Source organism: Paralichthys olivaceus, chromosome 17 (genome assembly GCF_024713975.1).
Source record: "Paralichthys olivaceus isolate ysfri-2021 chromosome 17, ASM2471397v2, whole genome shotgun sequence".
In the NCBI taxonomy this organism is placed as follows: Eukaryota; Metazoa; Chordata; class Actinopteri; order Pleuronectiformes; family Paralichthyidae; genus Paralichthys; species Paralichthys olivaceus.
In genome coordinates, this window is record NC_091109.1 from 4,063,995 (window position 1) to 4,090,207 (window position 26,213).

Consider the following 26,213-nt stretch of genomic DNA (forward strand, 5'->3'; position numbering starts at 1 on the left):
CCAAGCACACGGATCAATTTCATAAGCTTTTATTTACATGCAATAGTGCTCCAGCATGTGCAACCATAAAACTGCTATATTTTAAAAACGGGGAGTGTAGATTCGGGATCTCCTTCATTTCGACTGCAGACGTCTCTGGTAAAGACTTAATACTTAATACACCGACCTGTGAGGGAGGAAGAATAATAATACTGACACACACCTGTCACAGCGCCCTCACCTGGCTGACATTTGGTAACCAGCGAATGAGTAAACAGAAGTGGTCGCAGTGTAACGTTCAGCTTATCAACGACTGAGTTTAAAGATATATTCCAGAATCTCTCCCATTCAGTGACAGAATAAAAAAATAAATAACATACAATATATAATCTCTTGTACACTACTGAAACACAATGATTTATGTTGCATACACATGTTAATAGTTTGTTAATGATGAACGATGCGTAAAATACGTTTGTGTTACTGCTATACAAAATGTTTCTTGAGGACGTGATAAAGCAACAGCGGAGAAGCACCTCATGATGTCACACGGCATCAGACTGGTTTCAATGGTCCCTTTGTCTCTGTTGCACGTAAAGCTAAGCACCTAAGGTCCACTGAGGATGGAGGCCTATGAGGAATGATGTGAGGAGGGTCTGGACAGGAAGTGCTGGACTGAAACGAAGCAGCCAATCGTCTGACATCTTATTTCCCTCCTCAGGAAACGCAGACAGCGTCACATCCCTTAGTCCGTGACGGAGTGAGAAGGGGGGCAAACAAATAAAGAGTCTTTTTCAATATGAAAATAACCTTATATACAGTATAATCAGACAGTTATGTACAAACACATAAATATATAAATATCTGTGATACAAAAATAAATATTCTCTCTTGTTTTCTTCTGCTTCTTTAAAACAGTCTATCATGCATCTGTCGTGTTGTCGCTCCCTTCGTCCTCCGGTGTCGCTTCATTCGGGAGGATGCTCACTTCCTGTATCGTTCCCGCGTCTTGCGACTGCGGCGTCGTGGCCGCCGACGAGGGTGTGGTGAAAATTCCCTCGTCTTCTAGAGATAAAAGAGGGAAAGACGGCGACTCTGTGGGAAGAGAGAGGTGAAGAGCACCGGTCAGATAATGTAAGGGTAGGGTGTTTCTTTTAAAAGGAAACATACTTGTTTAAAAAGACAATATTATTATAGTATTAGTATTATTATTAAGTATTCGAAAACCACTTCCTGATTAGTCTAACTATTAATAGGAAGGAGTATTAGTTAACGTCAGTTCAGCAGATATTGATGAAAGACTTCACATGTACTTTGAGTGATGGCGTCGTCCTCCACTTTATCCCCAACACAGAAGCTGCAGTCTCCTCCGGCCTCCAGCGAACCGAGGTGTTGATGAGAAGAGTTGAGGAGCTGAAGAGTGGAGTCGTCTGGAGAACAGCACGTCTGTTCATGATGATCTGAACCACTGAAGAAGATGAGGAACAAAGTACGGTTTACATCGAGGCCAAGTAAAATAATGACAACAAATTATTGATAATTCATAATGATAGACTAATCAATGATAAAATGTTTTTTTGGCTCCAGTTTAAATAAAAAATAAACTAAAATCAAATATGAAAAACCAACAGAATATATGTAAAACATTATTTGCCTGATTTCCTGTTATCCTACAGTAAGAGTTTTTTACATAAACGTACCTGGTGGAGTAGTGGTAGACGGGCATGTGTCCATTTGACACCGTCTGTGGCAACAAAGTGTCGCACTCCATATCACAATCCACATCATTCTGCAAAGAACAAGAGCACTGACTTCATTATTCAATGCTGATATGAAATAAACTGCTTTTTAACAACCTGAATCGACTGTGTTTTTGTACCTGCTGCAGTCCTGGCAGACAGTGTGTTGGGTCATGAGGTTTTCCATTCGGAGTGTATTCTCCGTTAGCGGGGTAGATGCCATGTGGAGCCGTCATGTGGGCGTCTAGCGGGCAGTGGCCAACCAGGGCGAGTCCCTGAAGAGGCACCATGGTGTACTGACATGACGACACAGGGGTGGTCACAGCGGGGAAACACAAGTCGGACGTTTGCTCTGAAATAAGCACAAAAGGAGAATTACACGGATAAAGAGGCAGAGACGTGAATTCCTGCAGAGACTCGAGGGGCTGCGAGGGGCCACTCACTCTGTTTGGCCCAAGCCCTCCACAGGCAGAAGAGGATGAAGGCAACGATGATTAAGATGAAGGTTCCCAGGACGATGCACACTATGAGGTAGGGGAGGTCGCCAGGCCGAGGCACCAGTCCACTGGGGAGCTCCAAACCTGCGTCTGGGTCCTGTGGTGGATCAGGCCGCTGGTGATTGGGACGAGCTGAGCAGACAAAACGTGGAGAGAAAACGTCAACAGGACCGTCTAATACGGACTGTATGACTGTTCGGTCAAATTCGAATCAGCACAACGACCTCACCCTTTGTTTCAAGGATCACCACGTTCCCAAACTCGCTCTCGCCCTTCTCATTAAAGCTCTGCATCTTGATGTCGTAAGCGGTCTCCGGCTGCAGGTCAGTGATGGAGTGCCAGTATTTATCTCCCTCCACCACGTCCTTCTTGTAGTCACTGTCGTTGTCGCTGTCTGTGGGCCGGTAGTATATGTAGAAGCCGTAGATCGGCGTGTTGTTTACAGGAGTGTACTGTTGAGAGAAAATATATTCATGTTACTTTTTTTTTTTAAAGGATCAGGCTAAAAAGTCCTGCACGGACCCCGACCCTTCACCCATGATAAAACACACATGCTGCATAAACATATCATCACACTTAAGGCCATTTTCTGATTTCTCCAGAAAAAACCCACTTCAATTCTCACCCAAACTGACGGTAAACGAGAACACACTTATTTTTTTTGCACTTCTCTTGACTCACCGTCCATTTGAGAATGATGGCCGTCTCATTGATGGCTTCGTTGTAGGTGATGTAGGGTCCATCCACGGGACGTTCGTGGGTTCTCCCACCCACCACAGTGTACGCCTTCGAGGCAGCACTGGGAGGACTGGAACCGATCACGTTCACTGCCACAACGCGAAACTTATAAGACGTACCTGCAGGGAGACAGATAACCATCAATAATCTGCCTCTGGGGGCAGCGAGCTGCACTGAATGGAGTTATATATTGTGCGCTGACTAATGATGTTTGTTTTCACATTACTCGGTTTTCCTTCTTGGAGCAAATGTGATTCAGTTGTGGCTTTGATTGATGGCAGCAATTACAGAAATGGCTCTAACAACATTCATTATGCTGATGAATTTACAGGGCGTGGGAATGTGATGATGCAGGACATCATCATCGTAATTACACGTAATGACAGCTCCACTGAGTCTGTGAATAAGAGCAGTGTTTTGGGTGCATGTGACGGCGGACCGACCTTTCTCCAGGCCCGTGATCTCCACAGAGAGCCGCGACGGAGGGATGTTTTCCACCGCCGTCACCCAGTCCTCTCCGGCCTTCTTCACCTTCTTGTACTCCACCCGAAATGACTGGATGGGGAAGCCGCGATTACCGCGAGGAATCCAAGTCACATATGCGGACGTTTCTGTTGCCGTGGAGACCGTGGGCTTGTCGGGGGCCTCGGGAGCTGCAGAGGAGGAGGAGCAGTGTCAGATGGAGGACGACAAACTACATAAAACTCACAGACAACTTTCTGTAATTACGACAAAACACACCACAGTCAAACTTACTGGGAGCTCATCCTCCAGTGACAGAGAGGAAAGAGAAGTTGAGAAATGTTGGTGTTAGTCAAAAGGAGAACGTTAAGCGGTTTTCAGTCACAGTTATGACAGCAGGAGTAAGTGTGGTCGTTAGTTTTGTTAATCAGAGGAGACTTTGCCACAGGAGCAGCTGCAGGACACTTACGAGAGAGACTGGGGGAAGGAACGGCTGGAGTTTTCGGTGGATCATTCTGACCTCTCCGACCGAGGGACACTAGAAAATCAACAGTCACATCACAGTTTAAGAAAGAAAAGACAGTCTGACTCATGTTTAAAAAGACTGGTGACACTCTGTACTTTTGTTTTTGCCCACAAATGCCATGATTTGACCAAAACCCTGTCTGTCAATACTTTCCGACCGACTGTGACACACAGGGAACTTAATTTGTTCCCACAGAAAACATAAATCCTTAAAAATGACTCATGAATTTATCCCTGCAAAAAAAAAAAGTTTTCTATATCTGCTGGGAACTGTAGCTTTCAATCAAACCTTGCTCAACAGGAATAAATAGTACTGTGAAGTAAATAAAGTATCTTTACAGTAGTTTACAGTACAGTGTTGCTGTACATCATAATCAAGAACATGTCAGACACTATAAAGGGGCCCACTGATGGTACCGTTATTGCTAGAAACTCTGCTCTGACAGTGACGTACCTTTGCCGGTCCTGAACGTCATCATAGCAGGCTGTCCCAGACCCGCACAGTTCTTGGCAGCCATCTCCACCTCATATAGGCTGTCCGGCTGCAGCTTAGCCAGGGTCAGCTTATGGAGGGAGCCAGAGATGCCGCTGGAGGTCCACTCTGCTAGAGGGTCTCCCACCTGACACAGAAAATGTGCAGGTTTGAGTATGAAGAGACTAAAACTTCAATTAGTATTATTTGAGAATGTCACAGTATCCCTTGTTGTACCTTTCTGAATTTGACCATGTACTCCAGCACCGGGGCTCCTCTCTCATGCCGCGGCCTCCAGGTCAGTTCGTAATAGTCGGCCTTGCCTGTGCGAGGCTGGCTGAGGATGACGGGGGCATCTGCAGGAAGGATCTGTCCCGGCAGCTCGGAGCAATCCAGAGGCAACATGGCCCCTGTGGCCCCGGGCCTCACCGGTGGCTGCTCCCTCAGCACCTTGTCTGGGCTGAGCGGCCGATAGATTGAGGGCAACTTCCCTCTGGCTGGAATCCCTTTAAAGACAGAATCAATCTTAATCACCGGCTGTGAAATACAATTAAATCGCTGACAAATGGGGAAACTGCGTGACCTACCAGTTGATACTGTGATGAGGCGAGCAGATGCCTGCGAGCTGCCCACCCCGTTCTCCGCCATGCACTGGTACAGCCCGTCATCCTGAGGGCCCACGTTGAAGACACGCAACATCCGCGGGGTGAGGCGATGGCGGGTAGACGGGGCGAGGGGCCGAGCATTGTGGAGCCACATCACTGCCGGCGTGGGCTTGCCGCGGGCCTGACAGGTGATGCGGACGGTCTCGCCGTACACGACCTCCGGCTGCTGCAGCTCGACCGTCACATGCGGAGGCTCTGTGGGAGCGAGCGGGGAAATGGAGTCAGAGACAGAAACAGAGGGAGGAGGCTGAGTCGATGTCTTCAAATTACTTGTTTGGTCTGAATAGATTCAAAACCACCAACAAGATATCTGTGGTTTCTATTAAAGGCTGAAAGCAAAATAAATGTTTGGTATTTTTGCTTGTTAAATAACTTCAACAATTCATTTCTGTTTAATCATTTCATTTCTGACAATGTCACATGTGTACGAGCATGCGTGTGTGTGAGTAAAATCACAACCGTGCACGTGTGTGTGCAGGCTATAGGACTGGGGGGGGGGGGTTATGGAGAGCCAGGCCAGCTAGTTGATGGTTGGCTGCTTGTGAATAAGGGAAAGACAGAGCTCATTACAGCTTCTGCAGCTATCTGGCTTTAATTAGAGCCAGCTGCAGGGAAATAAGCCCACAACACACACACACACACAAAATCACTGTAAAAACAGTCATCCATAACTTTGCAATCAAGTGGTGCTGTAGAATAGCAAGCTCTGTCTCAACCACCTCTCCACCCAGGCTCCTCACACACGGGTGCACGCACACATACAGACCCCCCTGTCTTCTCTGTCCGCCAAACAGGAGTCAGTCTAACTATTAAATCCATAACAGACAAAACTCAGACCAGGAAAATTAAAAAGTCCATGAACAAACTCCATTCACTAAAGCTGCTTTCAGACGTGCACTGAAATCTGCACATTTTCCTGAAGTTATCCGCAGGGGCTGCATGTGAGACGGCAAATATCTGAGTAAGATGCTCTGAACATTGTTTGGAACTTTTCCTGCCAGCCTGATAGAAAAAATGGCGAAAAATTCACAGCCGATGAGTGGATGCAACAGACGCAAAACTGGAAGAATACAAATATCAACCAGGACGAAAAAAAGAGGAGCCAGAGACGAAGAAGACGCAGATGAAGATGTCAACTTGGAAAGACAAAGACTTGAGATGTTTTGGTGATTTCTGTGTCGATGTGCTGTAAACAAAGACATTTTCCTGGTGTTCATTACTTCGCAGCGACGTACATGACAAATCTATTTTTTTTTCCAACAATTATAAACAAAAAATCCCACAATGATACAAAACACTGAACACGCTACACAACTTTTAGCTCCCTCACCAAACACTTGGACGTCGTAGAGCACCGTTGCAGAGCTCGCTGAGCCGATGCCGTTGTCCGCCCGGCAGATGTAGGTTCCCGAGTCACCCTCGTCTACTGCATCGATCAGCAGGTTGCTGAGCAGGAAGCGTGTGTTGTTATGGAAACGCAGGTCCTGCCCATCTTTTGCCCATGTGACCTGCGGGGTAGGGATGCCACTGGCGACACACTCCAGCACCAGCCGCTGGCCTTTGGTCACCATGATGGAGCGAGACGCCGGCGGATAAATGATCCGAGCGGCTTCTGACGTGGAGCCTGGAAGAGAAGAAGAGAGTCTGTGATGTGAATGTGATGCAAAACTCTGGATCTCCATTTCTTTGAAGTGCTTGTAAACCTGCTGTTGATTAAAGCATATCTAGAACACAAAGAAAATAAACTTTCATCAGTTGACTCTGTTCTTTATCTCGTGCGACTAAATGTATTCAGGCAAGATCGGACGATAAAAGTCACACAACTGCAGTAAGACACATGTGCACCACATGTTCCTACAGCTACAAGATTTTTTCTGTCATAGAGGATATTTCAGTACAACATCTAATTACATTTTCCTTATATTAACAATAAAAACCTTTGCTGTTCTTTCTTAACATGAGTTTCAGAGATGGAGACTCACGTCGGATGCGCAGCCGGTCAGCAGAGGTGGATGTTTTGACTTCCTGAGTGACGGGGTTGTACGCAGCACACTTATATGGCCCCTCGTCGTCCTGCGTGGCGTTGGCTATCTGCAGGTTCCCTGACGGCATGATGAGGTAGTTCCCTGCAGGAAAAGAAAAAACTAAAGTCAAAAGGGCTGTTAAATCCAAATAATCCAATAAATGAATCCCTTACATTCTGTAGGGGGAGTTACTGCTTTTAATAGCTTGAAGACAAAGATTCAAAACTTATTTGATAAATAACCTTTCAGAAGGGAGAGAGATGTGACGTGTAGTTAAGGTCTCAGCCTGGACTCAGGCCAGGGGACACTGGGGTTATGTGGCTGGGACCTGGCCCAGGCTTGGACAGAAATTTTGAAATGCTATCATGGTTTGGGTCGGGTTGTTGGCTAGACTTTCTACTTGATTTTTTAAACGCAGCATGTGACTGTAGTCAGGGAAAACATCAGGCTCTGTTCGGACACAGAAAACAGAATGTCTCTCAAGTTCAGGGAAGGCTAAGCTCATTTTTTCTCAGGCTCCGTCGGCTTGGACAACAAATTACAGCCTGATTGTTTTTCTTCTTTCTTTCTTTTCCTCTTTATTGCTTTGCTATTGTTTGCTGTAATGCTTTTGCCTTTGTGTGTGCATTTGTTTTGCCATTTAAAACTATTCAAAATCAAAGAAGCAGACGTTAAAAAGAAAACTGCAGCCCGAGCCACACATTTGCACAACGTACATATGTCAGAGTTTAAGAGAGAAACATTTTGTACACACTGGAGATCAAATGTGCAATGCTGTCCGGAGGATTCACAGAGGAGAACGTGTTAGAATAGAAATACTGTTGCTGACAATAATACGTGTTTTGAACTTATTCCTAAACTTTGCTGCAAAGATACTGGAGATAGTAAATGTAAGAAAATAAAGGGATACAACTGAGACAAATGGCAACCACAGAAAAGTGAAGTCCACATTGTGAAACACTGTAACGTGATTCCTATGTGCCATTCTACAGCATGTCTGCACCGTCGCCAGCGGCCACAAGGTGGATCCTTGAAGCCCGAGCGTCAGCGGTTGTTGAACGCTTGTCAATGTGGTCTTCATTTCCTCGGAGATAAGCTGCAGATATCAGTACCTACAGCTCGCAGGCATCATCAACATACCAGACACAAACCACAGGAGCTTTTCTTCTCTTCCAGCCAACTTAGAACTAAATAGTTTAAAAAAATAAACAGCCGCATTCCCATGTTTCATCACTGGAGATAAATACCCTTATCACTGAGTTATAATGGGCCAGATAGCAGGATTATAGCATTCTGGGAAATTATAAAGATTGTATGGGAATGGAGAGGGAAGCAGGGAGAGAGACAGAGGGTGATCATGGGAGATCCTGATGAGACAAAGCAGCTCGGGTACCTTTGGACGTTTCCAGCCACTCCTGCTTGACGCTGTAGCGGACCTGAGCTTTGGGCTGGCTCTCAGGCAGGTGGCATTCGATCACAGCCGTGTTGCCCTCGTCCACCTCGATCTCCTGCTGGTCGTCAGGCTCGAAGTCGCGCAGCTCTGGAAAACACACGGGAAAGAGAGGAAGTCAGAGCGGCACAACAGTTTCACATTCATCCAAAGAAGAGCGTGACTGACATAGGAGCCAGTATGAGAACTTTCACAGACATGGTGATATCGGCGCTCATGTTTAAAGAGTCGCAGATGTGCATTCAGTTTGATAATGATGTCGAAGGAATCACTGCCAATTTTTATTCAGTTATTAAATTAGTGGCTGATATATCTGGATTTGACAGATTTTACCTTACATAGGTTCTCTAATCCTAAACCTGCATGTGAATCAGATCTAACTACACATGTACACACCTTAAGAAGAAGACAACAATATTCTGAGCTGTAATAATAAACTGTAATAACTGAGTGTCCTTCACATCAACCCCATCGTTCATAACCACATTCCCACAAATTCTCTGTTGAGGTTGCTCTGAAGTAAAAACCTCCTCTACCTCCATTTAGTCTCATTTCTTTCCCACTGCTCATCTCACTGGATCTGACTGAAAACATTTTCACACCAGTTCATTTTCTGTTTTATTCATTCCATGTCACTTCAGATGAGGCCGAAACGCCCGAGAGTGGTGTCTGTAACATTCGAGTGGGTGTAGTTAATCCTGTCCAACATTATACTGCGACTGGAGCCGCTCGAGACTGTGGGAAACGGAGGAGTGAGATTACTGGGGCCATGTGTTGTAACTGTGTCCCACAGACACGCAGTCTGCAAGCCACAGACATCCATCTGACCTCTGACCTCCTTAAACCCCCACCTGAGCGGCCCTGGGGCCTGGCCACAGAGGGGTCAAAGGTGAGAGGTGTTCGTCCGATAAAGTTTCAGAGAAAGATATCCAGTTTGCGTTCGGGGAGGAAACGGCAAGAGGAAAAAAGGACAAACCCTTCAAAAACTTAGTGGGGGACATGCTGCCATTTTAGAGATTTGAAGCAGAAGGAAAATAACAGAGACTGAGAGGAAGAAAAAAAAAGGAAAGGGAGCAGACAGAGAGGAAAAAGAAAGTAGCCTAACAACTGGAGAAATTTGTCATGATGGCGTCCAGCAGTGAAATGAAAGATAAATAAAACTTCTCCAGGAACTCAATTAAACATCCAGCAGGCCGTTGTTGATTTATTCTTAACAAACACGGCGTCTTGCTCCATTCTTTCCAGAGGTGCTAAAACCGGTGTGTTTTTCTTGGACCGGCCGCGCTCTCTGGCAGAAAGTCTGAGCTGCTGGTACACACACGCACAGCTGAGGAGACTTTGAATACGGCTCTAATTCAATAAGCAAAGTTTGGTTAAGGCCACGGTATCTGCTGATAGCGACGTCGCCGTGATTTACTCAAAGAGCTGAGCAAACAGCGTCTCAGCGGGACGCTTGATTTATTCACCATGCGTCCTAGATCCGTCCCTGTGTCTGGAGGGACGGGAGGGGGCAGAGGTATCAGGGTCCAGACACTCACCGTCTCAGTCTCTGTTTCAGCTCTTACTCTGAAAGATGAGAATCCCAGCCAGGACATGTCAACTTAAGAGTTGTGTGTGTGTGTGTGTGTGTGTGTGTGTGTGTGTGTGTGTTAGAGGGAAAAAAATGTCAAGGCCATGTGGCGCTCCATTTGCTAAATCAATCAGGTGCTGTTTTTACAGCCACCTTCCCCCTCTACCTCCCCCCTTTCCATGTATCCATCCATCCCATCCACCTTTCAACCCCCCCACCCACACACACTGCATTACCCTGCATTCTTAACAGGAACAACCCCGCATATGTGCCTCTCAGGTGTGTGCGCATGCATGCACATCCATTTGTGTGTGTGTGAGTGTTCATCCTGCAGGAATGGACGATTGATGGTATTCATAAAGTGCTGCAGACCTCCCGCACCAGCGCTGTTTGGCACGGCCGACTTTGAAATAGTTCTAGAGAGACAGTGCATTCATCATCTTAATGTGTAGTAGTAGGAGGCCCGCGTGTTGTGCATCTGAATTATAACGTGTTTGTGCAAACGCTCACGTTGTGCAGATACATGTCTGCGTCTTCTGCAGCTAAAAGAAAAGAGGGGAGGATGATTGTCTGTGCAAAAATGCTCGTGAGGAGCTTTTAACCCGTGCCAAAAAAGCAGTGATTCTTCAGAGGCGGATAGCATGGAGGGCCTGGAATCAACCTCTTCTCATCACAAAAAACATGTGCACGCAACTAAGAGGGCTCATGTGGAAAGGCAGGCACGTACACACTCCCCATGGAGCAATTCCTTAGGCGGTTTGGGGGTGGCCGAGGAGAAGCCGTTATTAAATTAAAGAAATTTTTTTTGGGAGGGGGAGGCAGGGCGACCAGTCTGACTCCACATGTGGTTATTGCAACAGGTTTCATCCACTACTGGAGCCATCAATAACTTTTTTAACGTGTCTCGGATCACCACTTGACAAAACGTCACTCAGCAGAAGTGAGGGGAAAAATTAGAGAGGGATGCGAGGAAAACAAAAGAGGAAGGAGAGTGACTGATAATGAAAGGAGGGAAGGGGAGAGAAAGTGACAGGGTGCGGAGTGAAAAATGTGCGAGGGGAAGAGAAATGCGAGCTCGTGTCACGTTATAGAGGTGCTTCAAGGAAACAGGAGAATGTGACATCACGTCTCATCTTGTCTCGACTGGCCTCAAACACAGCCTCATACATCAGAACCCTAGATGTAAAACAATACAGTTAACAGGGCTGCTGTTTTTTAAACTAACCGTGTGTTTTGGTCAGGCACACACCCATATCCTCTGTCCACCCCCGCCCCAACATCTTCCCCCAACCCTCTACCCAATTACGGGGCCATAATTTCTGGCGAGCCCTGCTGTCGGGGCCTGCGGAGAGGAATGCGGTGTTGTGGGGAGAAAAGGGGCCAGTGGAGGTAAGGAGGGGGCCCCCAGGCTGAGCTGTGGTCCCTTCTCGCTGCGCTGACTGGCCCCAGCCCCTGGGTCCCCTCCATTCCTCTGGCTCAGGTTACACAGCTTCAGGTCCCATGATGCATATCAAATATAACAACACACACTCAAGAGCAGCAAAGCACTAAAAATGTCAGCGTAGAGAATAATTCACTTTAACTCCATGAGATCAAGATGATACAGCAGATGTTGTCGAAACCTGGAATGAATAAATACTGTCTGAAAACTCAGTTATAGCACGGATCAATGATGTGCAACAGTTTTCCATCATCAGCACAGAAACTGTCGCTGGACCTTTGTAACCATCAGTGGAAAAGTACGAGGTTTGTTGTTTTTAAAGAAACAAACACCGCCTCTTCACTGTTTTTGTTTTACTTTGAGAAAATTAAGTCAAAGACATTCTGACAAACCAAAAAAGGGGCCAGCATGAGGGCCTGTGTGTTTGTGTGTCTGTTGCCGCAGCTTTGTGTGGGCGGTTACTCACTGGCAGCGGTGACGTTAGCAGGCACACTGGCCAGGGCCCCAGCGCCGGTGCTGGCCACACACTGGTACCGACCCAGCGTCAGGTTTGAGAGGGCGGGGATGAACAGGCCGACGGGGCCGAGCACGACACCAACATCCCCGTCCACTAGCTCCTGCCCGTTGAGGCGCCAGCTGATGTTGGCTGTGGCCGGTCGGGCGGCGCAGCGGAGGTTCACGCTGCCGCCCAACTTCTGCACCACGGACATGGGCTCTTCGGTGAAGACGGGGACCTCATCTGAAGAAAGAGACATTGTCACACTATTACATACACCTAAAGAAAAAGACAAATCACTTTTAAGAACCTGGAACCAAATGTACTTATTTATTTTTAGTAATCATTAATCATCAAAGCAGTTGCAATGGTTCTTTTAATTAACTTATCAATTAATGGGGCAATTACTGCAGATCTACATCTTTCAGTTTTCAGTTCACCCGTGGTGGCTAATGCAGCTTATTGCAAACTACCTTCTGCTGCAGATAAATTTCAAACTAACTGCTGTTGCTGCTGACAGACACATTGAACATTCTCTTCCTGTGAGCAACAGTGTTTTTATCCCTGGCACGATTGATCCTGTACCAGGTGTTTGGAAAAACTAATGTAAAGGCATTCATGCACTGAGCCTGTAATATGTTCCGTGCAAACAAATGAAGGCTTTTTCTCTGAGATCCAGTTTTTTCAACATCTTGTTTCATATCTACTCACCGGAGACGGAGGCACTGCTCTGTAGGCAGCACAGTAGTACTGCACCCAGAGCACACAACACTGGAGCCCTTCTCTTTTTCATCCACGGAGTCCAGTCTCTCGTTCCAAACATCTTCCATACACTACCCCCTGAAACACACACACACGGGAGAAGGTTAGAGTCATTTACAGGCCTGATGCACACGGAATATATATAAACATTGAGTCTTGATTTCATACATAACACCGTCCCTCTCTGCCTCTATCTTAGTTGTATACACACACACACACACAAACACAGGCAGCCATTAACGAAACACAACCCAGGCAAGGCGGCGCACTCGGCAGCACCCTCAGCAGCCAAACTCTAGATACAAATAAAGCCTTCTTTTCTGTCAGCCCCCATCGCACCGCTGACCCCATCTCCTCCGCCTGCACCCGCACCCATCCAGCCCTGCATCCATCAAAGGGGCGCCCTCATTCTGCGGGCCGTAACCCGACCCCTCCACCTTCCCGCTCAGGTGTAACCGATACAGGTAGAGGGTCCAGGAAGGAGGAAGGGAAAACACACAGGTTGCATTAAAGAGTCGGGACAAAGAGCAACTAAAGACAGGCAGGGGAGGGGGAAATATATACATCACAGCAACGTGCAGGAGGAGAGGTGGAGGAGAAGTGGAGGAGAGGTGGAGGAGATGTGGAGGAGAGGCGGACTCTTATGAATATGGAGATGATGGTCAGTCTATTAACAGTTAATGCAGAGAGAGGAGCTTTTCTCTCTCCCTTGTCGTTTGCTGCCAAGTTTCCCGAATTCTTTCCTGTCAGGTTAAACTAACAACTTCCCGTCAGAATGAGGAGGGTGGTCCTGCAGAACTGAACCTCTCCCACCCTCCCTCTCTCTCTCACATACATACAGTACATGTCGCTGAACATGCACACACACCAAGGGCACAAACCGCCCTGGGTCGCTACAGTGAAAATGGAAGCGGCGCACAACTTTCTCATATATATTTTTCCGATCTTATTATGGCAGGGTGATGATTAATGAAGCCCAGAGACGAGGGACTCACACACACTGGGGGCCAAAGCAGGACAGTAAGAGGATGGAAACTCTTACAGCGCACCTTCATCATCTAATGGCAGCAGTTTAGCAGCCTGGCACATTTAGTGAAAATGAGCAAAGCGGTGTGCTGATGGAAAAGCAGCTGTTAACGACACAAACGAGGCCACGCGTTACCCTGCTCCGTTTTCTTTGGACATCCCTGAGGTGTATAAAAAAAATCATAGACTAATTTTGCCAACTTGTTAAAACAACCTGGATTAGGGCTAACGATTAGTCAATTAATCATTTGGTCATTTTATTTATTCATCAACTGTTTATTTGTGCCAGTAGGGAGCAGTGAAAACACAACATGGATTTCACCTTTAAGCACAAAAGGAGCTTCATTTGGATTCGTGTCCGTTGTCACCTGGCACACCTTAGTCCGATATTCACTCTCCTGTTAGCTCAGTTTGAGTCTCCACCACTAGCGAGTGACCTCTTTCACATACACATGATTGTTAATTTAGAATATTACAGCTTTAAGCAAAAAAAGTCAAGCAGGGAATTGCTGCTTTTCTCAGTTCTGTAAGGTTTATATCTTTGCTTTGGGAAAGTTATCAGCCATTTGAACAACACTGTGAACTCGAAGGTTGAGGCAGACATCAATCCTTAGTCGTAGCACTACATACATGTTCAGTTTCATTTACTCACTGGTCTCCTCAGAGTGGGCCATCAGTAGTGGGCGGACTCGGTAAACAAACAGCGAGCTACTGTGGGGACGAGGAGTGAGCATAGGTGAAGGCCTGTGGCTTCTGTGGCCGCTCGCTGTATGGACACAACCCAGGACAGCTGCCCATTAAAGACGTACATCTGTATCGAGCACCTGTCCCAACGGCGAGGGTCGCTAACCGTAAACCACACCAGTGAGTCTGCCAACTGGACGTGCAACGGGACACGCTTCCTCAGCCTCCAGACCTCTTACCTGTCCCTTCAGAATAAAAGCAGCAAGACGGACACACAGATAGAGCTTTGTTGTAAGAGCAACATGAGATGGCCCCGCGTACATCATCGCCCCCCCACCAAGAAAAGCCTTACTCCTCCAAGCATGTCTGTCTGATTCATTAGTCAACTGGGTCCTGTGTTTGCTTAGCAGATACCCTTCCACAAGATGAACAGTTGGCCTGACATCCACGTCCAACATTTTCCATCCATCCATCGCAGAGACGCTACAGGCAGAGAGAGAGAGAGAGAGAGAGAGAGAGAGAGAGAGAAAGACAGAGGAGCCTCCTACGCATCAGCGAGACTGATAAAAACCAGAGCATAAACACAGACAGCTCCACTAAATTAAGGACCGAGAAATTGTGAGTGTGTGTGCGTGTGTGAGAGAGAGACACCAATAATGAAAAGCACGGAATGGCAAACGCTGTGTGAGCAGCGGTGGTATTAAAACATACTTCAGTGACAGTTCTTTGAGGAGAACTGTGTGAATTCTTCCAATCTGTCAATTCCAGTGCAGAAGTATGATGAGTGTACAGAAGAACTGGTTCTGCAAAAATGTTGGAGACTCCCAAAAGACATTTCATTTTACTTTGGTATCAAATGAAATGCGTCTGTTGCTGCTGAAAGTTGACTTTTAATGTCTGATCCAAGTTTTGTGTTCAAATATATAAAATGTAGCAATTCTTTATTAAAATGTGTAGAAACTACTGGACCTATGTTATACATCATGTTGTCTTGTACTTATCCATTACGTTTGCTACATGTTACGTCGCTCCAAGTAAACTGCAAATGCACAGAATGAGAAAAGGCGAAGACAACTCCCATGATCCCACGCTGTTTCACGACATCATCAAATTACATAAAAAGAGGCAGCTGATTCTTAAGATCAGAGTCGGTCAGTAACGATAGTCTACTTATTTTGTTCGTTGATTTTTAAAATGACAGAATAAGTTCCATGCACTGAGGAGCAAAATTTAAATATGTAAAAAAGATTTGGTATTAGATTGGAGTTCACACACCATGACTTAAGGTGTCAGTATTGAGAGGCAAAAGGTTTAAATATGGATCTCGACTGTAAACACAAGAAAATGGTCAACGGCTCATTTCAGTGGTCACCACTGAGAGACCAGAGAGCATCCTGACTCGTGTTCTGCTTGTAGAAACTCGTCCCTCCCCTCAGGGACTTAAGACTTGACTTTAACTTGTTTTGAATAAGTTGAATTGAAGCAAAGTCAAAGGGGTAAAAAACAGCTCTGCCCACAGGTGTCTGTGTGTGAATTCATGTGCAACAGCTTCGGCGTACAGTAGATTACAGTAGAGAGTACAAGGTTTTTTTTGGCTGTGATGGTGTGGGTGTGTGTGTGAAGACATGCATCCTGAGTGTAGGTATCCAAGTGCCTTATATGTCTCTGTGGTGGAGAGTCACTTGACAGAAGTTCATTGTGAGCGTGCTAAGTAAAGACACCGGGGCCCCTGTTCTGCCGGGCCACTGCCGGTCCCATTGTCCTCCTGCCTCCGTGGATAAATTCATTTTGACAACCCTGCTAATTGGATAAAACCAGACTGGAGCCTCCTCCCTGAGCTCTCACATTCCATCTGCTTTCTGGCATGGAGAGGACACACGGGAGGGGAGGAGGTGGTGGAGGGGCTGCAGGATAGTAACTCCTTCTGAGGAGCTGAGCTGTTGAATATTTATCACCTCCCGAAAGTCCCCCCCCCCCCCTTCCCCTCCTTCCCCAGTTTTACGTCTTTTTACACCCCGTGTCCCCCCCACCCCTCTTCCATCGAGGTTCTCCAAACACCACAAAGCCCCCCTTTAGATAAACACATGCGGTGTCAAGTGTGAGGAGTGCCGGGGGTTCAACTGCCCCGCTCGAGTCCGCGGCCCACAATGCCATGCTGCATAGCTGCCATGCGGGAGGCCAGTTGCCCCTGGCGACGCTAACAGGCAGAACGCACCTTAATAGAGTGGAGAGTCATTGTAAAGCAGTGAGCCGGTGCACGGACAAAGACCCCGTGGACCCCGGGAGAAAGGGGAGACGCTACTCTGAAGGGCCCGGGGAAGAGCTGATGGGCCTTGCTCAATGACCAAAGAGGCGGAGGAGGGGGCTCAATGACCAAGAGGTTTGAGAGTAGTATATGGAGAGTTTTGGAGGGAGGCGGGGATTGATGTGAGATGGGTGATGGGGGTTTATGGTCAGAGTAGGGGGGTGAGGGGTGGGGGGGAGAGGTTGGCTGAGAAAGCAGAGTGGCGACTCAAATTAATAGAGAGGATGTCAACTGGCAGGCGAGCAGGAGGAGAGAGCAGGGCCTCGTCAATGAGAGGGTGTGTTTGAGAGAGCGTGTGTGAGAGCGTCACTGAATGTCCCAACATATTTTCCCCTCACTCTGTCAATCTGTTTGCTGGCCTCTCGCTCCGGCCCGGGGCCTGTGCCGAGCGCTGGCGGAAGACGAGGAGGGTCCCTGAGATTGCTTAACAAAACAGGAACACACCCGCTTTACCAGCAGACCATCACGTAGGGAAAGAGCAACAACACGGCAACATGATAATCAAGGGCAGAAAATTATGTTTTCATTATTCAAATCATTGTTTGGTCTGTATATTTATTTTTAAATAAATAGTAAAACTTTGTTTTTCTCAAATCTCAACTTCAAATGCTTGATTGTTCAATTTCAATAGTCATTTCAATCTATGATGATTTAATTGTATTTTTGAATCAATGAATTGTTTCAGAACTTAATTGTACACATGTCAAGTTTGTTTTATATCAGCTATGTCACTCAAGAGTCAAACTCCAATAATACATAGATGACCTGGCCGATTTTAAAAGATAGGGGGTGAAAAATTGAATAGAGGGCCTTATCATGACATGTTGGTAAGTTTAAAGTTTAAATCTGTCATATCTGACTTGTTTCCCTGCATTAAAACTAAGAAGTACATTTAGAGATTCTATTTTTACAGAACGTAAAGGCTTCTCTTCTTCAAAGTTCGAGAGAGAGCTCAAACTGACGTGCAGAACATCCACTCTTCTTTGTTGTATAAAAACTTGGCAAAGATGAAATTCCTAATCTATTCCCATCCATCGCTCCGCTCCCCACGGACGAGCTCTCTCGGACGAGATGAGATCCTTCTGGAGTCTTATCTTGGCATGAAAGATCTGTCCAACAGGTGGAAAGAGAACCGGTCCAAATCCTCCACTCGAGACATCGCTCGTTCTCATGCCATAAAATTACACATCAAAAGCATCTAAGCATCCCTAACGAGGCTGAGAATTTACCCCCTCCTCCTTCATAACACACACACGCTTCACAAAGTATTAACGAGCTATATGCTCGTCCAACCCCTCCTTTGCCCCCCCGATACCGACACTAACGAGCTACAGAGCGCCGAGGATTAACGAGAGGGATCTGGAAAGACCCTGCAATGGAAAGAAGGGGGGCGTTCTAATCAATTAGGCACCGCAGCATTTGCATAATTTAGATAACGAAGCTGAATTAACCACGGAGAGCTAATTATGGTGCCACGGCGAACACACACACAAGCACACACACACACACATACCGCTGACTGGTGTGGGATGCCAGTGTGCCCACCGGGGCCATGGGAACAGGATCACATCACCGCAGCTTCAGGGGAAGTTTAATCCAAAGAGATGGACGACAGAGTGATGGAGGTACTAGACAATTGCATCAGAGGAAGGGAGGGAAGGAAGGAAGGGAGGGAAGGAAGGAAGGGAAGGAAGGGAGGAAGGAAGGGAGGAAGAGGGGCAGTGACAAGGATGGAAAGAATGAATATACCTAGAAGCAATGAGTCAATAGAAGGATGGATGGATGGATGGATGATCAAAAGAAGAAAAGAACAGAGGGTGGAAGAAGGAAGGAAAGAAAGGAAGGGTGAATGACAGAAGATGGTTGGATGAATAGAAGGAATGTAAGCTGGATAATAGAAGAAGGAAAATTGACATAAGGAAAGGTGGATATGGAAGGAAATAAAGAAAAGGGGAGGACACCAATGAGGAAAGTGGTCTCAGATTTTGGACCCCACCATATTTGGAAGGAAAGAAGAGACAACAGACAAATTACTAAGAGGGAAAGAGGAAGAAAAGATGGATAGAAAAAGGAAAAGAGGAAGAGGATAGCCAGACAGAAGAAAAGATGGAAAGGATAGCTAACTAGCTGCAGTCTAGCTTGTTGGCTACAGATAAAAATAACATGAATAAGATATAAATTAAACTAACTTTACCAGAGCATTAGAAACTGTATATATGATCCTCATGTTTTGAGAATAGATTAATTAAGTAAACATGAACTGAGTAGCTCCACATTTTTGTAAGGGGATAGAGTGGGTTGTCCTCTAACCAGAAGGTCGGCAGTTCGATCCCAGTTCTCATAGAAAAGGTGCTGCCCATAGACGCAGTGTACGAGTGCTTGTGTGAATGTACTATACCGACATATTCAAACATCACTGTACACACACGCACGCACGCACGATTTCACAGTACTCATCTCACACACACATGCAAAAACACACGCACATGCAGTTACATATTTCAGTTACCCACAACCATTCTTTCCCTGCTCGTGTTCATCTCCCTCTCTGCACACACACACACTTGATGACACATAAGCAAGCAATCACACAAACTCCTATTACATGGTAAAAGTATACTCACAGAGGCACATAAATATGCAGACCTCAGGAAGTTTTTCCAATACCAAACGTCAACATGCGAGAAAAAAAAAAAACAGGCTACCACTTATCCACGACCCGAAAAGACAAACTACACACACGCATGCACGAGTCACATACAGGGAGTTTCATGGCTGTACGTGCATGTGCAGCCCCCCGCTCCCTGTGTGTTCCTGCGTCGTTTTTGGGGGTGGGTGGGGAGGGTTTAAGGGGGTGGGTGGAGGAGGGGGCGGGGGTTGTGAAAGGGGCCCCCGAACTCCTTTGGCAGCTCATGCATCAGAGTGAATGGAACCAATTATAAATCAAGAGCAATTTCTCCCCATTATTCAGCAGGAGGGAAAAAAATGAGGGAGGGAGAAGGAGAGAGAGAGAGAGAGAGAGGGACTGTCTGGCCCAACAACTCTCAGTGGGAGATGAAGGACGGAAGAGAAAAGCAGAGCGGGTGAAATATTATATGAAAAACAGATATGAGGAGGCTTTAGGAAATCGAGATAAGGCAGGAGGAGGAGGAGATGGAATGGAGAAAGGCCGTGGAGTCATAAAAAATGACCGGAGGGGGAAAGTTATAGGAAAAACAGATATGAGCGTAGGAATTAGAAAACAGAGAGGGGCAGGAAATTGAACAGCAAAGCGAGGGTGTGGGCCGTCCACTGCGTTCAAGATGTTGCGGGCCGACTTTTGACTCCTGCTCCACGGTTATACAGTAAAAATCCGCTGCGTATGAAAGGAGTTTCTTAAAGAGGAGAAACAGCTGGAGGAGGCTCGGTTCAAAGAGAGCTCTCAGTTTCAGAGGATGGATTTTTGTGCGTGTGTGAGAGAGAGAGAGAGAGAGAGAGAGAGAGAGAGAGAGAGATGTGGTCAAGCACAGCTACCATTTGTCCCGTCACTCAAAGTCTCGGATGTGCATTATCCTACGGCAGAGAGAGCCCCGAAATATCATTACATGAAAATTTCACAACCACACGATTTGGACACACAGAGACGAGAGCTGTCAAATGGAAAATTCCAGCTGTGATAACCTCAGGGGCCCAATAACTAACTAATCTGGTGCCCAGTGATTTATTCTGTTGAATCATGTCTTCTCCTGCCAGTTTGACATTCTTCGATGATGAGTTTCTTCTCTCTGGGGCAACACTTTAAAACTGATTATTGGATCAAGCGCTGGAACACGAGCCAGGTTCTTTTCTTTTTTTGTCTTCCTGATGCTTTTATTGTTTCGTTCACACATGCTCCAGACGGGAACACGACACGCAGTTGTGCATCTTTTTAATTTAAGTTGCAGCATGTGAAAGGATGGAAATGCGTGCGGGCTTCAGGTTGTAATCTGTGCACAACACCTGACCTGTAGACTCAGAATACACCAAATTAAGCCGGGTGTGTGTGTGTGTTAGAGGCAAATAAAGAGTAAGTGTGTGATGGGGGCTTAAATGGAGCAGTCAGGGTGCAACCTCATGCCTGTGTGTGAATGATCTACTGGAGTGTCTGGGTTGCTTTTGGCTCGTAATAACAGCTCTCTAATCTTTGTCCAAATATCTGCTTTGCACACACAGGACTATTTGTCTACACACACACAGACACACTCAGCTTCTCAGAGTCTGGAATTGATCAATGATCTAACAGCACTCACACCACACTCACAATGTGTGTGTGTGTTTGTGTTTGCATGTGTGCCTGTGTCAAAGAGAGAGAGAGAGAGTGTGTGTGTGAGAGCGTGGTTGGGGAAACTTCATTATCATTCAAGAGCTTCTTCACTTTTATTTTAAGTGGTGGAACTAATCGACTCAACAGGTTTTAAAGAACGTGGACGATCAATAACCAGCCATCAGGTGGAAGCCTGATTATATTTATGACACAAACTAAGCTGTGTTATTGGAAGGGTACTAAATAATCACCCTATCCAACTCCCCGTCAGAACTTTCTCCTTAACTATTCCCCCCCTTTTTTTTTTCAAACCTTACATTCCTCCCTCTCTCTGTGGTCCTGGCTGACAGGGAAGATCATGAGCAGAGAGGTATGCAGCCCCAGGGGAGGGGTTTGGACCCCGGCCACCTGCCGGTCCAGGTGTCCCTCTCTGGTTATCCAATGTCTGACTGGACACAGGAACCCTCCCGGGGGCGCAACGGCCCGTACCCGAGCCTCCAATCTGTCAGCACCGGAGGACTAATGCACCGTATGTCAACAGGCCAATAATGTCCAGCTCTGGGAAATGAGGCAGACTTATTTGGCCATGAGTGTGTTTTCCCTGCTAGTTTATGACAAGTAGAATAATCCAGAATAATTCTGGTATTATAAAAAGATGTAAACTCTCATACAAATGCTCTTTTCCTCTTTTTTTCCTCTCAGTAATCCTAAAACGATCATGCAGGTGAGCCTTTAAGGGCCAAAATGACAAGCAATACATTCCTGTGCAAAGATAATCCCAATCGGACAAGAACTGTCACTCACACGCACAAAAACCTACACACACACTTGCAGTAAAGGCTCACATATTCTGCCTAAAAGCCGTTATGGCTGCAGGAGTGTACCAGCTGTCACAGAGATGAAAGCATGCCCTCAGGAAGGATCTTTTTTTCTCCTTTGTCAATTTACACCGATGCTACACCCTTTAGAACAACAACGCTGCAACTTTCCACACCGCAGTCAAAACTCTCCGCTCACAAACATGAGATCGGAGCAGTAGCAGCAGTCCATGATAAAACCGCTGGCTGTTTATTCTGTCAAAATGCATCGAGAAATCCATCTCCACCGTAAGGCTCTGATTTACCTCCTGGAGAGGCAAGTTAAATCCTATCCTTCCACTCATATCTGACATCATACCTCAACATGGCAGAGTCAAACGTTATATATGAGCAGGAAACTATTGCTATTGGCTGCACACCTAAATCCACACAGTAACTTCTCTTTACAAGGAGACACACATACGAAAACTCAGCTCCTATGGACTAGATGAAAATCTATCCACCAGATTTTGGCCAAATAAGCAGAAAACTAGTCTCCACTACACGTCTGTTTGGCAGGAAACCAATAATCAACCAAATTAAGTTTCAAGATCAGGCTTCACTGTAAAGTTCTACCTGGTAACAGACATCAGCATGTATGTAGAAGACGATGAAGTTAGATTAGAATCCTGAACCTGCGGGTGTGCACGTTTTCAGGACTTTTATACACCTCAAAAGTATTTCTCTTGCTTAAAATAGTTTCATTCAAGGTTTCATTCATGACAATAGCCTGTATAGAAGAACATAATAGCCTATACTATAACAGAGCTATAGGGATTTCACCTGTAATATTCATTAATGGATTTAATCTACTTTATAGTAGTCCATGTGCAAATATAAAATTATTGACGATCATCTTTGTCACTTCAGAAATGTCAATATATTAAAAACACCATGTTTCCGAACCCAAATATATTCAGTTTGTTACCATACATATCAGAAAAGAATCAAATATATTCAGTTTTCTATCACACATGACCAAAAAAGGTGAATTCTTACATTTGTGAGGCTGGAATTATGGGATGTTGGCCTGAAAATGACTTGCGTGACTGCAAAAAAGTTGCAGATTAATCGCTTTTGGCTCAAGCTTTGGTTTGAAGGAGTATCAACAGTACCACTTCCGTACTTCCCAGCAATAACTCATATTTTGGCAGTGGACTGCAGACTGAGAGCTTTTCATTCAATTTCACAAGCTGAATTAATAAAACAATGGTGCTACAGTATAGAGGGGGACTTAAAGTGTATATATGATGTGCCGATATGAATTCAATCTGCGCTCTTGTATTTTAACCCCTATGTTGTGACAGGAGGATGAGATGAATGTGATTACACTGTGACAGGTACATGGCTGCTGTCAAATTGATGATGAACTCATAATTATGTTTTTTCATCCATGACATAATCAATCAAAGGGACCGTGGCAGTGTGAGAAACAGGCAGATAATCAGACTGAAATCAATTAGTTCAACTTTCATCCTCCCGACTGCCAGAGATGATCAACAACAACAACCAAACCAACAAGAGGCTCCTTCTCTGTTTTTTGTTTTTTACTGAGACCAATTAATTCCCTCATAAGCTGTGCGCCTAATTGGAGGAGGCCAGGCCATTCGTTTCGACTTTTAATCCAAGTGACATTGATTCAGTGGGAACAATCGGCCGCTCTTGTCAGATGCCATGTCTGTCACTGGATCGCCCGAGGTTCCTCCATGCGAGGCGCAGGAGGCTTCATGTAATCCAAATAACAAAACGACACCTGGGGTTGGAAACTTGAGCCCCCGCGGCTGTTCCTGCAGACCTCCACCACCTCCTCCTGCTCCTGCGTGTCCTCTGTGTCTCCACCGGGCCCCCACGGTGACTGACACCCCGGCCAACACTCATTAGCAGGGCCGGTGAGGATTAAACAAACATTTTCTCATTAAAGCAGACCTTGAATGAGGGGGTGATATGAGGCGGGTCTGTCCTGGATGCTGCGCTGCATGGGCAGATGTCACTTTAATGGAGGCTTCACTTATTCTGAGGACAGGGGTTTGGTGTAAGAGTGGAGGAGACAAAATGCGCACAGGTAGAGTTGTTGTTCCATGACAACAGGATGATGAGGATGAAGTTAACAGGATGTGATCTGGATCTGTTACAATCTTCATTTGCAGATGCATCATTGGTAAACTGATTGCTCAAATGAAAACAACACTTCTCTTAATATAATGTGCATTGTTGCAGCTTTTCCGTCCAGCTGACATGATTTGAGGACAGCGCTCGGGAGCCTCCTGATGCACAGCTCCACTGCTGCACTCTCATATGATAACATGGGGGTAAATCTGGCAGAGCTTCACCGTGTCTGTTTTCTGTTACCCTATGGGAACCGACTATAGGCTGCGGCCTGCAAAGCGCAGACACACTTTCACCCCGAAAATACGCACAAACGTCCCAAAACACAACCGTGAATCTCTGCAACGTGTCACAAAACACTGATCCTCACCCTCACGCGTGTATCGTGTTGTAGATGATCACAAACAAAAGCGGAAAACTGAGGAAAGTGTTTGGGAGACTACGGGACGCGGAGCTCGACCCATCAACAACAGGCTAAGTCCGTGCGTAAAGTTCACTTTTCTTACTTTAAACCGACTCCACAGACCGATAAAGCAAACACGCGCTCATCCATTCAAGTAAAGATGATCCGTGGCGTGGATAGCTCGTAGTAAAGTTTGTGTGAATCAATAAGCGAAGTTGAGACAACCACAAATGTAGCTATCAGCAGCACGAAGTCGTTATTTGACAGCAAAATCGCAACTTTTCCCGCAAATTAAGGATCGTAAAAGTTGGCGGAGACTCCCGTGAGACTGCAAACACGCACACACGCGCATACGTGTTGGTAAAAGTTGAATACACACGCTGATAGTGGAGGTAGCAGCGCAAAAACACGGAGCGCATGAAGGGATAAAACTCACCAAAAAGCTGCTCGCACCTCGCTGTAGCCACCCGATCTCCTCCCGGCCTCCTTCCTCTCCTCTGCGCCGAGTTTTAGTCCCAAAACAAAAGCAGCAACAGTTTTTAACTTCTCGTTTCCCTCTTAAAAAAGCCTCGCTGCTTTTTTTGGTAATTTACTGCGATGCCACCGACATTTTCTCCTCGGCTCCCCCAAGTTCTCACATTGAAAGGCCGTTTTTGGATGACTGAGCTCTCAAACAATTCTCCCTTTTGCGACGCCTTTTCGGGTCCTCCCACTTCCCAAGCAGGAGGAGGGATCTGAACAATGGGGACTGACTGGCTCCCAAAATCCCCGGAGTTCGGTGCTGCGCGTTTCTCAACGCAGCGGATCCGTGCACACGTGCAGCTGCGGAGGATTTTAGATGTTGGAAAGGTTGTAACGCAACACGCAAAGCACGAGAAGTTGCGTTAACGTGAAGTAAAACTCATGAAAAATGTCATGTGCTCAAAACTACGGTGTCCAGTAGGGGGAAAGTGCGCCCCCTCCCCCCTCCTCCTGCTCTGTTCCCCCTGATTTGGTATGCGTTGGTCCCCACAGAGTTTGTATTGACCCCCATCCATTGAGGCCTGCAGGCCCTCTAGTGCAGCTGTGCAGTTCTGTGCTGGGTTGTGTTGTTGTGGACGGCTGGGCTCAGTCAGACACACACACTCACACACTCAGACTGACACACTTCCATACCAGAGTGATCACAGCTTCAACACCCCCGTCCCCGGCTCAGGAATTCTTCTTCACCACTTCAATCAGCACACTTTGAAACCAGGGGAGCCGCTCCTGTCCACTTCATTAATAACTGACTATTCCCAGATCACAGGCTCTGATCGTGTGGAGGGGGGGGGGGGGGGGGGGGGGGGGTTCTGTTGGTGGTGGTCTCGCCTCTGTGAATGCAGGAACTCCCACCATGATGCACCTGAGGCGTTAATACGACCCACTGACGAGCTGCGGCCCTTCGTGACACCTGTGGCTCTCGTGCACGTCAGATTGTGTTTGTGTGCAGACATGTTGAAAACATTTTCAGCCATTTTTAATGACTTGAATCGTCCCTGCATTCAAATATCTACATCCCAGACTGAACATCAGACGCAGCAGGGTATTCCAGCGTCAAGATGTTTCCGAGGAGTCATTAATCGTGAGTGTTTTCCAGTGTTTCGCTGCAGTTTGCCAGCGCTTTGCAACTTCTGCCAATGTTTTGGTGTTGTTGCTACCAAGCGGGCCTCTGTTTGCATGTGACTGCCTCACACTAGTGCCACCCTGCA

At 46.4% G+C, this 26,213-nt stretch overlaps 1 protein-coding gene across 2 annotated transcripts; it reads right to left on the reverse strand.

Annotated features, from left to right (window-relative positions):
* Positions 1-13: 13 nt before the first annotated feature.
* On the reverse strand, positions 14-25,183 carry boc (BOC cell adhesion associated, oncogene regulated). 2 transcript variants are annotated; one of them, XM_069512900.1, is made up of 18 exons: positions 24,920-25,183; positions 12,770-12,898; positions 12,029-12,301; positions 8,495-8,641; positions 7,060-7,203; positions 6,408-6,701; positions 5,000-5,272; positions 4,650-4,918; positions 4,395-4,560; positions 3,885-3,953; positions 3,397-3,606; positions 2,897-3,072; positions 2,445-2,667; positions 2,162-2,347; positions 1,859-2,070; positions 1,680-1,768; positions 1,293-1,447; positions 14-1,074 (listed from the first exon to the last, which is right to left on the reverse strand). In XM_069512900.1, the coding sequence occupies exons 2-18, from the start codon at positions 12,879-12,881 to the stop codon at positions 902-904; spliced, it is 3,171 nt and encodes a 1,056-aa protein (XP_069369001.1). In that variant the 5' UTR covers positions 12,882-12,898; positions 24,920-25,183; the 3' UTR covers positions 14-901. The 2 variants fall into 2 exon arrangements, with proteins under 2 accessions (XP_069369001.1, XP_069369000.1); XM_069512899.1 differs by lacking the exon at positions 24,920-25,183 and adding an exon at positions 19,460-19,576.
* Between the last annotated feature and the right edge of the window lie 1,030 nt (positions 25,184-26,213).